Source organism: Corythoichthys intestinalis, chromosome 2, assembly GCF_030265065.1.
Source record: "Corythoichthys intestinalis isolate RoL2023-P3 chromosome 2, ASM3026506v1, whole genome shotgun sequence".
NCBI lineage: Eukaryota > Metazoa > Chordata > Actinopteri > Syngnathiformes > Syngnathidae > Corythoichthys > Corythoichthys intestinalis.
Genome location: NC_080396.1, coordinates 61,159,689 through 61,173,233, shown reverse-complemented (window position 1 = coordinate 61,173,233; position 13,545 = coordinate 61,159,689). Strand labels below are relative to the sequence as shown.

General features: G+C 39.3%; 1 protein-coding gene across 1 annotated transcript in view; it reads right to left on the bottom strand.

The window, feature by feature from the left end:
* Positions 1-6,406: 6,406 nt before the first annotated feature.
* Positions 6,407-13,545, bottom strand: part of plxna2 (plexin A2) — a 321,401-nt gene continuing 314,262 nt past the window's right edge. Inside the window, exon 32 of the mRNA XM_057828893.1 lies at positions 6,407-12,965. Within this exon, the coding sequence (XP_057684876.1) occupies positions 12,870-12,965 (96 nt within the window). The 3' untranslated portion in view covers positions 6,407-12,869. The remainder of the gene's footprint in view (positions 12,966-13,545) is intronic.

Here is a 13,545-nt window from a genome sequence, read left to right as displayed (position 1 = left end):
AGCTTCGTAGTCTTCGTCTGATGATGTCTGCGATCGTGTTGGCATCATGACTATTGATGTTTTCGCCGCTGTCTGACAGCTGTCGACCCAAACGCATCATGGACCGAGATAAACAAACCGTGCTGCTTTAGAGATTTGCCCTTTTAACAATGGGCAGACAAATGACCGTTTATCTTCTCTGTTAATGAGACCAGCCGCCACACATGCCTTCACCATTTCGATTACCGTATTTTTCGAACTATAAGTCGCGGTTTTTTTCATATTTTGGTTGGGGGTGCGACTTATACTCAGGAGCGACTTATGTGTGAAATTATTACCACATTATGACATAATTTCACATGTTATTTTGGTGTTTTGGACTGATGGTTTTGTAAACTTATTAGCATGCTATAGTTATCTGAATAACTCTTAATAGCTATGGCCACGTTCGCGTTCTGCCTTTGGCAATGTATGTTCAATTGTATTATTGACTTTTTTATATTGAAATGGATGCATTTAGTTTGTGGCGCTTTCACGCCCACTTGGGAGCGCACTCGCACTTGTTTACGTGAAGAAGAGCGCTCGCACGCCAGAAGAAGACGGACAGCTATGTAGCTCTGAGTGAGTGAGTGGGCGAGTTAGCAAGAGAGAAAGACGGCTGCGAACCTACGTTCATTGTTTATGCTTTTAAAATATCTTTACAGAGGCAACGCCTGCGTGTATCATCTTTTCTGTTGTTGTTGTGTGTTTTCCACCCGCGATCGGACACTTAGAGCCAGTTGTGTGGTTGTTTGAACGGTGTGCTAATGCTAGCGAACGCATGCTAACCTGTTACGTTATTGCTGTAATAGTACCTAATTATCATTTATTTACGTTGATGCGAACCTGTTTGCTATCGAGGACCAAATTGATTCAGCAAATTATGCGGACGTCCAGCATTGTCTTTTTGGAGTTCGCTGTATATAGCCAGGATCGAGCAGTAGCGTCCTGGTGAGGACAGTATATTCGCATTTCGTTGTTCATGCACTGTACACTGTACATTTATTCAGCATGTTGTTCTCTATTGTATTTTTATATTAAATTGCCTTTCAAGATGACATATCTGTTCTATGTGTTGGATTTTATCATGTAAATTTCCCCCCAAAATGCGACTTATACTCCGGTGCGACTTATATATGTTTTTTTTCTCTTTGTTGTGCATTTTATGGCTTGTGCGACTTATACTCAGGTGCGAGTTGTAGTCCGAAAAATACGGTAATCAATGTTAACGATTGTCAGGAAGGTTTTGAGGTTCGTTTACTAGGCGGTGATTCCTTAGACAAGCAGAAAAACATGCAGTAATAGGAGGAATGTACTTAGCGGTAGTATGTAAATACAATGAGCTGACGGACAATATGGCAGCTCAAGTCAGGGGGGCGGAGTTGTGACGTCACATGAATGGGGTCGTGAAAGGAGGTAAGGAGACAGAAGGGGGGAAGAATAAAAAACAACAAGAAGTACATTTTTAAACGTGGTGCTATCGTTTCCTGATTATATTTACCCACAGACACTTTGTTGTGGGCCTGGTAACCAAGGGGAAAGAGCAGGGGAGGCAAGTCAAAGGCGTACACCAATTAGCAAAGTGAGATGTGGACCCCAGTATTATATGAATCACCTGTAAGTGTGGATATGTTGACATCCTATTCTATGCTACTTGATCGCTAATCCTGGCACCGGCAATCTCTCTACCTGAGTGTGTCTATTTGCACCCAGTCATACATGAACTCACTCAGATGTGTGATAGTCCTGCAGAAAAGTGGAAGTGCTGCGTGGGGGCAGCCCCTGGCCCTGGGACCGCTCCAGCCAACCAAGGGGGGGATCGCGCACAGCCCACCCTTCCTTCCTCAGCTCTGGCATACAAGTAGGACCAGCTGCAGCCCGGAGTACTCGCCTATTCAACCACGCCTCTTTTTGGTGCCCCTCGCGTGCCATGACGCAGAAAATGGTTTAGGTTTAAGGTTAGGTTTAGGGTCGTTGAAAACAGAGTACGTGGTCGGCAGATGACGAATACTTGATCTGATCAATCGTTGAAAGCAGGAGCTGTGGTTGGCAAGTACTACAGGCCACAGCTGGGCCCGTCTCCCGGCAAAAGGGCCACCACCATCCCTCCGGGACCCAGGCGGTCCCCTGGACGATCCGCGCCCCCATTAACCGGCCCTCGGGGAAGGGATGAGGGGACGCGCTACCGATAAATAATAGAAAGAAACTTGTTCAGGCCATTTTTTAAAAGACTGTACTTTATTATGCAGATTGCGATCGGCTGGCAACCAGTTCAGGGTGTGCCCTGCCCATAGTTAGCTGGTATAGACTCCCTTTTTGTAAGTCAAATTTAACCCTCTTGGAGAGTTATTAATTTTTTTCATTATAAGTGAGTCCTTCCTCAGTAAATAAACCCCAGTACTATTTGAGGTGTTGTAAAATAATAATGATAATAATAAAGCTTTAGAAAAAAGGCAAAATATAAATAATAGCCAAATTCATGGTAAACTTTCTTCAAAAATAAACAATCCACACATGATAGATGCCTGAAAATAACGCCAAACATCCAAGTTTAGAAGAATGTGTTTTTGAGAAGGTTCAATTTTTGAGAAGAAATTGACACATTTAGGAACAAATTAAAGCTAAGACTAAATAATCCTAATTCTTGTTGCCTTAAAGGCCAGTTATATATGGGGACACTCAGGTCTTCGTCATGTCTTTCAACCAACTGTTCTTCTAACATTGTCCACTACAGGAACTTAGAAGTCCTCTACAGGAACTTAGAAGTCCTGAGTGAGATAAATTGTTGGCCCAAACATGGCACGATTGGACTTATACGAGGACATTGGCTGGGAGGAGGGCAGAACGTTTTATGGGTTTACATGTGTGTCATCTGTGTATCACACAAAGAAGTCATTTCCTGTAGACACACCCACTTTATCCCCATAAACATCACCACAGAGTTCACCATTAGAGTCGGTTTGGTTGTCAGTAGCAGGTACCTTCTTTTGTGCATGAAATTTCCATAACAACGATTAGTTGCGGTTCAGACATTTCAGTTTCTTGTGATTTTAGTTTTCAGTAACACGTTATGAAGACAATCAGGGGAAACATTGCAAAGTAAAAGTATACATTTTATTTCACCTCTCTGTCTTACTTTCAAAGAAAGGCAGTAGAAACTCCAGGGGGGCATCATTCGACCTGCTGTGAGAACCTGATTTGAATATCAGGTCGCTGGGACGAGTCCGAGCGAGCAAGCGAGACGGCAACCGTCACACTTGCCCGCTGAAAGGTCAAGGGAGCTCAGCAGAGCAGAAATCGCTGTCAGAAAATGTCAGAGGAGAAGTTTCCGTATGCCTGTATGCATTATGGAAACAATTAATTAATGCCACCGATACGAAATACTTGCTGCGTGCACAGGTTGGGATAAAAACAATAGCTTATTTTGTAAAAGTAAGGACCAGAAAGTATAGACTGTTCATATACAGTGGTATGAAAAAGCATCTGAACCTTTTGGAATTTCTAACATTTCTGCATAAAATCACCATCAAATGTGATCTGATCTTTGTTAAAATCGCACAAATAAAAATACAGTGCCTGCTTTAACTAAAACCACCCAAATATTTATAGGTTTTCATATTTTAATGAAGATAGCATGCAAACATTGACAGAAGTTGGAAAAATAAGTAAGTGAAACCTCTGCCCAAGGAGACTTAAAGAGCAATTGAAATAAATTTTTACCAGACATATTAAGTCAGGTGTGTGCCCAATCACTGATGAGTGGTTTAAAGTTGCCCTGCCCACTATAAAACACACACCTGGTAAGAAATGTCTTGATGAGCAGCATTGTCTGATGTGCATCACGGCTCGGTCAAAAGAGCTGTCTGAAGACCTACTAACAATAATTTTTGATTTGTATAAAGCTGGGAAAGGATACAAAAACATCTCTAAAAGTCTGGATGTTCATCAATAGACAGTCAGAGAAGTTGTCTATAAATGGAGGGAGTTTGGCACTGTTAATTCTCTCCCAAGGAGTGGCTGTCCACCAAAGATGATGCCAAGAGTTCAGCGCAGAAAACTCAGAGAGGTAAAAATGAACCCTAGAGTGTCTGCTAAAGACTTACAGAAATCACTGGCACAGTCCAATATCTCTGTGCACACATCAACTATATGTTCAACTATGGCCAAGATTGGTGTTCATGGGAGGACTCCACGGAGAAAGCCACTGCTGTCTAAAAAAAACATTATTGCACGTTTAATGTTCGCAAAAAGGCACTTGGACACTCCACAGACGTTTTGGCAAAATATTTTGTGGATTGATGAAACCAAAGTTGAATTGTTTGGGAGTAGCACACAACGTCATGCGTGGCGAAAAAATGGAACAGCTAACAAACATCAACACCTCATTCACACCGTGAAGCATGGTGGAGGGAGCATAAGGATTTGGGGCTGTTTTGCTGCCTTAGGGCCTGGACAACTTGCAATCATTAATGGTAGAATGAATTCAATAGTTTATCAGGATATTTTTGCATATTTTGCAGGAAAACCTGAGGCCGTGGGTCAGACTGTTGAAGCTAAAAAGAGGATGCAACAAGACAATGATCCAAAACACAGAAGTGAATCAACTTCAGAATGGTTTCAGAACAACAAAATACACGTTCTGTAGTGGCCAAGTCAAATTCCAGGTTTGAACCCCATTGAGATGCTGTGGCATGACCTAAAGACAGCGATTCATGTCAGACATCACAGGAATCTGACTGAACTACAGCAGTTTTGTAGAGAAGAATTGCCCAAGATTAGTCCTGATCGATGTTCCAGACTGATCTGCAGCTACAAGAAGCCTCTGGTTGAAGTTATTGCTGCCAAAGGGCAGCCACAAAATGTTAAATGTTTATTAAATATAAAAAATATAAATAAAATTTTAAAATGTTGGATATTAATTAAATTATATAAAAGTGATGATTCACTTACTTATTTCCCCCCTTCTGTCATTGCTTGTATACGATCGTCATTAAAATATGAAAACCTGTAAATGTTTGGGTGGTTTTAGTTAAAGCAGACACTGTTTTTTCATCTGTGTGATTTTGACAAAAATCAGATTACGTTTGATGGTTATTTTATGCAGAAATGTGATAAATTCCAAAAGGTTCAGATACTTTTTCATACCACTGTAGATAACAGAAAAATCTAGCTGTACTGTATTAGTTAAGACATAAATGCCTCAGTCTAAAAAAAAAAAAAAAAAATATGGCTTATACCAACAGCAGATAACTTCTTTTAGCTATTTCAATTTTACTTAAACAATTGCTTATACAGTCAAGAAAGGGTTCATAAAGCATTATTTTGATCCAGTAAACATATTCTGTTGCCATCATTTCTTTTCATATGGGAGAAATTTGTCACTAACTCTTCCATCGAGATAGCTTCGAGTGATTCAAACCAGGTGAAGGTGCTCCCCTAGCAAACCAAACACACAGAATAAGTGAAAGTCTCTAAATGTGAACCTTACTCTCCTATTTTACGTTGATTTATTGGAGTAAAATGCAAAAGCACCAGAACTGAAATGTACAGATGATCTTTAATTTTTTCCTACGTTTTGTACAACATACATTAGTGAACAATCTAAATTGTGAATGTATTTGTGAATGACTGTCTATTGTATGTCTGCCGTACAAATGACTGACAACCGGTCAATGGTATGAACAACCCCTCACAAATTTAACTGGACAGACTTCAACTTGTTTTAAACCATATTGAGAATCAGCACTACAGTAAATATATGTATGGATGGAACGATATGTGTTGAAATATAGCTTCGTGCTCTTCGCTCGCCAAAAGAATTAATTTCAAATAGGCCTTGTAATCCAGCCTGAGAAGCCAATCCAGCATAAATGGGAATGTCATCCCATGCAAGCGATTGCTTGTAAAAGCATTACAGTGTGTTAAATCCTGCATGGATTTGAATTGGTCTCAGTGGTATAGCATTAGAAGCAAAAGTGGATTAGAACCCCCTTCTGGGAAAATAAGACCAATGGGCCAAAATAAATCAAGATATACAGAGGATTAAAAGTCTAAATGTCACACAGCTTCAAACTTGCTTCTTGTCTGAATTTTATTGGGTAGATTCCCATATATACTAGTAGTACTGTGGATGTATATTTTAATTTCAAAACATTTGAAAACTTATCGCTGGTATGAAAATATCATTTGGAACTAAGTGCTTATTGGCATATTCACACAAACTTGTGGATGCTGTTAATTTAGGGACTGTATAGCATATACAGTATTTTACATGTAATGGTGTTCTAAACTTGTGTTCAGCAAAGTATGTGAGCCAATCCGATGTGAAAAAATTCAATGAAAGTATGTGAATGCACTTTTTAACCAGCAAAGTTTATTCATATATAACAATGGTATAAAGTGAATCCTTGGCTTGCAAAATAGGTGTGCTTCATATTTACAATAGGTACACATCATATATTATCATAAAACCCAAAACAAGTAAAAATAAGAAAACATGAGAACAACTAATTTAAATACCTTAATTTTCTTACAATTTTCACAACACCTTTATAAAATAACAAGGACATACAGCCATTACTATCATTTCCAGTAATTATTATTGTACAGAACTCCAGTGTGTACAAAGACTTTTTTTTTTTTTGACAAGGTGTGTCAAATGGAAGGATTCCTACTTTGGAGTAATACTTTGATCCCTCTGCCCAAAAACCACCGAACGAGGGATTTTTTTTTTCTTTTTTCTTGTTTGGTGTACGGCATGACACTATCTAGCCAAAAGCACAAATTCAGCCCTTTGACAAACTGAGGAAAAACTGCGCAAAGCATCTTTTAGGGAAAAGCTCCACGTCCTGTTGTAGAGCAATTAAACCAGATATCATGTGAGCATCAAAAAGGAAACATAATACAAATGAAGCATTCTCAGCTTTTGAAAGTGAAATGAATCCAAAGCTAGTGAGCAGACAAGCTATTATTGATCAAATACAACTTTTTCAAATTTCTGGGAAAAGAAGTGCATTCAGCTGTGTTTCAAGAGTTGCATCAATGGGTTTCCAGGAGGAGCAGATGGAGAAGCAGGCCGAACTAAAAGCACAAATTAAAAACACTCGCACTCGACAATTTCAGGAGTGAGGTGAATCAAAACCTCGGAATGCAGGAAGTGTGAACATATTGAGATAAACATGTCATCGCTTGGAAGAGGAGAAGGCATTTAGGTCTTCTTTCAAATGATTGAAAGCATTACTCTGTACAAGCAATGTGAGGTATGAGGATGATACAATTCGTATATGCTGAGCTCGGGAAGACTTTGATCCAAAAGAAGCATTGTGTTTACACACTCCAAAACACTAAGTTTCTGCACATAATGTTGAAGGTGTCTGCAAATGGTGTCAGACTAGTGGCAGGACTGGTATAACTTAAAAAAAAACAAAAACATAACAAAACGGTAAACGTATAACTTGATTGAAACAATAATTTCTGAGGTGATCTCATAAACAAGCCTGAATATTTATTTATTTTTTGACAATAAAAACACACATTTAAATCACATTTTGACACTGTACGAGTAGTGTCTGGTTTCGGTGGAACAACTTTTATTTAAATAAAAGACAAGCGTCTTTCAGCCAGTTAGATGCAAATCCAATGTGTGCTGTAGCTGTTCATCCCTTACATATTTTAACCAAAGGATGTGAAAACTTCTATTATGACACCGTTTGAAATGCAAAAAAATAGAGCATAATAGTACTTCTTTATAATAGTGTTCACTTAGATGAATGTGAAGCACTTTTTGATAATTTCCACTGTTAGCGCGAGTTTTACTGAGATAGTGACGGCTCTGTTACTATTACACCAGGGACTTTTGTCATACAGCATATATATTGGCAAAAAGATCATATCAAAGGTCTAAAAAGAGAAATAAATGGGAAAAAAAATGCATCAAAAGAAAGTGATGAGACATGCGAGAAAAAAAGTGTGACAAAACAAAAAACATTGTTAGCATGCAGTGTTTTTGATAGTTTGTCAAATATCTAGTAATTGGGAACAACGAATACCATCAAGCCCAGATAGAAGTGTATTTACATGAATGTTTATTAATGTACACGGTCCCTTTTATTTTTACAAATAAATACATCAAAATAAATATAAAAATATATATGAAACATCATCAGCTTTAAGTGGATAGCTGGTATCCATTATGTTGGCGTCAGTATTTTCACTTTTCATTGTTATTCCTTTAGTGGAACTATTGTGGAAGTACAGATACAGGACTTGGTATTTGAACGGAAGCAGAAGCAACTTTTCCATGTTGTCATGTGCGCCTGTAATGGCAGACTACACCATCACTGTCATACCCTAGCTCTAGGTTCTTCTTGTTTGTTAACATTCCATTTCCTGTGCAACAACAGCAGATCGGATCAAAGTGAAGCTTCAAAGTAGGAGCAGAAAGCTGAAGGGGTCTCTTGCACCTATCTGTCCCCGACTTCCCCATCATCCCCTGATGCCTGTCTTCAGAAAGTGCGCTGGACAATGACTGGCTGAGTACAGCCTGTTCTCTTCTTCACCTTTGCTTTTTCAAGGATTAAAAGTATAGGAAAAACTGAGCGTGACTGTACCTGAGCCCACCTTTCACCCTTGTTGTCATTACGTAGTTTCAGCTGTGTGCCCCGAACAAACAAATATCGTAACACCAGACTGTCAAACTCAGAATTTCACTTACAACCGGTCATTATACTGTACAGTATTTTATTGCTTACAATTAATATGAGCATCCATTTTTGTGGCAAGGATAACTATGCCAGCGGTGTATAGTAGCAGGCAGAACAATAATGTAATCATAGTATGTAAATGCATTGATACCCAGACAGAGGAGATTGCAGCCTGGTGAATCTCCTGTGCCAGTACTGAAGGGTGGATCGGCATACGGGGTTACAGGGGATTCCCCCGGTGGCCCGGTGGTGTCGGGAAAAATAAGTAGGGTCGTAATGGCGTACCGCAAGCGACAAGTCACTTCCGCTTATTAATATTCATGACATTAGCTACTGTTGCTAAGTAGGGACAACCCACCATTTGTCCATAATAGGAAATGAATGAAAATCGTGTACGAAGGAGATGTTTACAGAGCTAAACCTACCAATTCTCTCCGAAAATGATGTGCCTGGTGCCAAATACACTGGCAAAGATGTGGAAGAACATAAAAATGTTCAGTTAAAGAGATGGCTTGAGTGTCGAAGGCTGAAAAAGACGAAAAAAACGAGCCAACCTAAGCATAGCCTTAGCTTTTTTATCGACGCGACTGACAATGACATTCTCCTGTTTCAACAAGCTATCCTTTACTATCAGCCCTGTCTTTCCCTATATATATATATAACAGAAAGAGTAACAGTGGCAGTCAGTCAGATACCATTGTAATTCTTTTCAGGTCATTAATTGTCAGACAGAAGCAGTACGGCACAACGTTATGCTAAAAACATAAGTTAAAAATATAAAAAAGGCTTACCTCTTTGTCTTCTGAAAGACCATGCCAACCCAACAAAATGTTTACTGCGTATGAAATGTGAATGGATTCACCGTGCTGGTGTTAAAGTCCGCACAAGTTGATTCGGTCTTCACATTTTTTCCTCCTTTTTGGTTTCCGGAAACGTGTGAAGAAAACATCCTTCATGTCTCGTAATGTCTAGAGTCGTTTCTACAAGTTCCAAAAAAGCAATGTGTGATCGGCATGTTCGTTTGTGAAAGATTACCGGAGAAAAGTAGCACCAATTACGTTGTTTCTATGCGAGGGCGGGTCTATAATGTCCCACATCGGCTTTACTCCCGCTTTACGATGAGACGTCACGGTCTAAAAATAGCATTCGTGCGGTACGCCATTCCTAAAATAAGTAGGGTTTGGTGTCACTACACATGCGCAAAACAGCGGACGTTCATGTTCCGTGGTCCAATGAGTGGACCCTAAAATTAGCATGATCCAAGCATTACGCTCAATGCATTCTGATCTAGTGGCAAGGCAGTTGATTTCGATGTGCTCACGTTGCTCCTAACTCTTAAAAACACTCTCAACACTCCAAAATATGTAACACCACCATTGTCATCATTTAATAAAGGAAATAAACTCGCCTGATCATAAAACTGCTACATCTACATGTACGTTATGTGCGCTCTCACGTCAGTACAATCTTATGTGAATCCCCTCAGCCACGGGATATTTTAATAGTAGATAATACGTTACAGTTCTCATTTTTGTGGCACTGTAAATCTACAAATCTGAATAAAATCTGGCCAAGGTTGGTGAATATTAGTAGTAGACACCTCTAACTACTCCCATACTCAAAACTATGCATTTCTGGTATGCCAATATTTAGAAAAATGACTTAAAAGTCCTACATGTATACTTTGATCAGGTTACAGTACTCATTTTTGTGGTACTGTAAATCCACAATTTTGAATAAGTCCTGGCCAAGGTTGGTGAATTTTAGTAGTGGATCTCTGACTGCTCACATAATCAAAATTGCATTTTTACTGGACCAGTACAGTAGAAACCTCGATATCCGATTGCTTCAACACACGATCTTTTCAACATCTGATGTAATATTTGACTCGCCATTTGTTTCTACATCCGGCGTTATGCTCGAAATACGACGATTTATGACAGCAGCATTTTTTTTTTCCCCCTACAAGACTGACGCACGACAGATTTTCTTGTAAGAGCAATCAACATGGGTTGAAAAAAGGTGATGCTTACCATTAAAATGACGTTGGAAGTAATAGAAAATTATGAGCGTCGTACACCACGCAAAAATACATCTGACACATTAGAACCCAATTTGTTATTATTATTACAGGTGTTATTATTATCAATACTATTAATTTATTATTATTCCAATTTTTATTCACAATGCACTTCTTTTGCTCTGTGTAATTGCTATTTGCAATAGTACCAGCAGTATTTATTAAGGATTTAGTATTGGTTTTTGGGCGGTGGAATGATTTAATGGAATTATAATGTATTCTCATGGGAAAATCCTGCTCGACATATGACCATCGACTTACAAACTAGGTCCTGGAACGGATTAACTAAACGTATATAGAGGCACCACTGTATTTAGAAAAAACATGTTACATGTCCTATCTGTCAATTTTTATCTGGTTACAGTTCTTATTTTTGTGGTACTGTAAATCCACAATTCTGAATAAGTTCTGGCCAAGGTTGGTAAATGTTAGTAGTGGACATCTCTGACTACAAGTCAAAACTATGCATTTTTGAAAATTTTAATTAAAAGTCCTACATGTGTACTTTGATCAGGTTACATTTCTCTAATGATTTAGTATTGTTATAGTTTGTTGTATCAATGACCTGTTTGCTTTAAAATCACAACACTGTTGTAATAATTTTATTTCTAGGCTAGTTAAGGGTTTAGGTTGTCTACTGTATGATTTTTTCCCCCAAAACAACATCAAATTTGTTTTTTTTCCCCAACAAGGTACAGGTATAGGTACTTGTGTTGCCGGCTGGATGGCTTCCAACACCTTCCATGAAGTGGGCCGGTCTTTCACTGACTTCCGGGCCACTCCACTTCCCAGTCTGCCCCTGCCAGTACTGTTCGGGTTGACTTGTCAAGCCATAAATAATATCGATCTATTTATTACTTCACAACTCAATCGTCATCAGGATAGAACTCAAGATATGTCCTTAGAAAAATCCAACTCAAACTGCAGTTCTAGACATGTTGTATTTATCCAGTTTCCAATGTTATAGCGTCTCAAATACTTTTGTTGGATGATCCATGTTTTCTGTAAGAAAAATTGGCAAATCCACTCAAAAGATCACCTTTATCATGTCACGAATTAGTATAATTTGATAAGATATTGTTTTGAATTTATGATCATCTTTGTTTGATGTTTTATTTTAGCATCATAATTCTCTCTTCCAGCAAATTTTGGCGGGTTTGAAGTTCCATTTGTAAAGCGTGAACCGATTTCTGAGAAACATTTGGCACTTGGTCAAACAAGACCGACACATCTAGGCATCTGGCTCCCTGTGCAATGACATCAGTGATGGTTGTATTGATTGAGGCCTGCGACCGGCCACCTCGACATGTTGGCACTTGGATCGATCACTTTAACAGCTGACGTGTGTGATGTGGGACAGCATGCAAACAAAGCAAGATATGAAGTGATTGGAATGCAAACAGAGGATTTGAGCTCGGTATGAGCAGCCATGTGGTGAAGTGCTTGAGATTCGGTAGCTCTGAGACGGAGAAACTAAAAGTCACTCCCCTCCGCCCCAAAAAAAGCATCATGGGACCCCACAACTGTTTTCCCTCCCAAAAAATAATAACAAAATAGAAACTTCATTACATTCATATTGGCCCAATCGTCACTGCTACATTTACAGATGCGTGCTGCTTCTGTTTGCGTCCTTCACCCTTTTGTCCTGTACGCAGTCTCAGTCATGTGACTCTTCCATCTGGATTGGACTGCTAGAAGACCAATGGTGACATTTAGAAGAGCCTTGGTGGTTGTTCCAGTAGCAACTGATGATATTTAAAAGTCAGAGTACAAAAATAAAATCTGAACACAGCAGTCCAGCATGAGATCTCTGCTTTCCTCGACCACGCACAACTGCACACACAAACACACACGCTCACAAGTTCCATTTGGACAATGTCCTGGTAGACGACATGAATAAATAAATAAGTCCTGTTGCGGCGTTCCATTTTCACGCCCCTTACTGGGCTATTGCCTCAGAGCACGAGTGCCATGTGCCATAACGGGGAGAGTCTGGGACACAAACTAAAGCAAACGTGTGCCTGTTTAGCTTGCCCGTTCATTACATCAGTCCTCAGTCTTTTTTAGTCTCAGCTTTCAAGTGACATGGCGGCAATGAGTTGCTCCACCTTGTAGGACAGTCTCTGCTTCCTAGCATGGTCGTCCTGTTCCAAGGCTTCCGTGATCTGTTCAGAAACAATAAGAAAAAAAAAAGATCCTTGTGAGAAGAAATGGTCACAGATACCAAACCATGTGTTGTATTTTTCAGATGGGGCAGACAAGAACAAAAATATGCTTTTGTCTTTGTTGAGAAATATTTATCTATTAGCCTTTTGCTTTTCATCTTTTGAGCCCTGTCGTGTAAATGCGACGTTTGTCAAGGTTCAAACGCCAGCTTTTGACAAGTGCTGTGTTTTGTCCTTTCAACTATTGCATGCCTGTCAAGACCAATCTCAATCAGGGTAACAGTACTATTCAGGGTGAAGACTGGAAAAACATGACAGGAAGGAGCGAATAGTCATATTTCTCTGCATACATATAGACATTTACTGATCATGAACTGGAGAAACAGTGGTAATATTATTATCATTATTATTATTCCTGTCATCATATTTAAATGAGTGTCACTGTGGACAGCTGGTTATCTGCTTTTCTGCGTGCGTGGAATTTGCATGTTCTTCCCAAGCTTGTGTGGGTTTCCTGACATATCCCCAAAACATGCATGGTAAGTGGATTGAATGCTCCAAATTGCCAGTAGGTATGAAT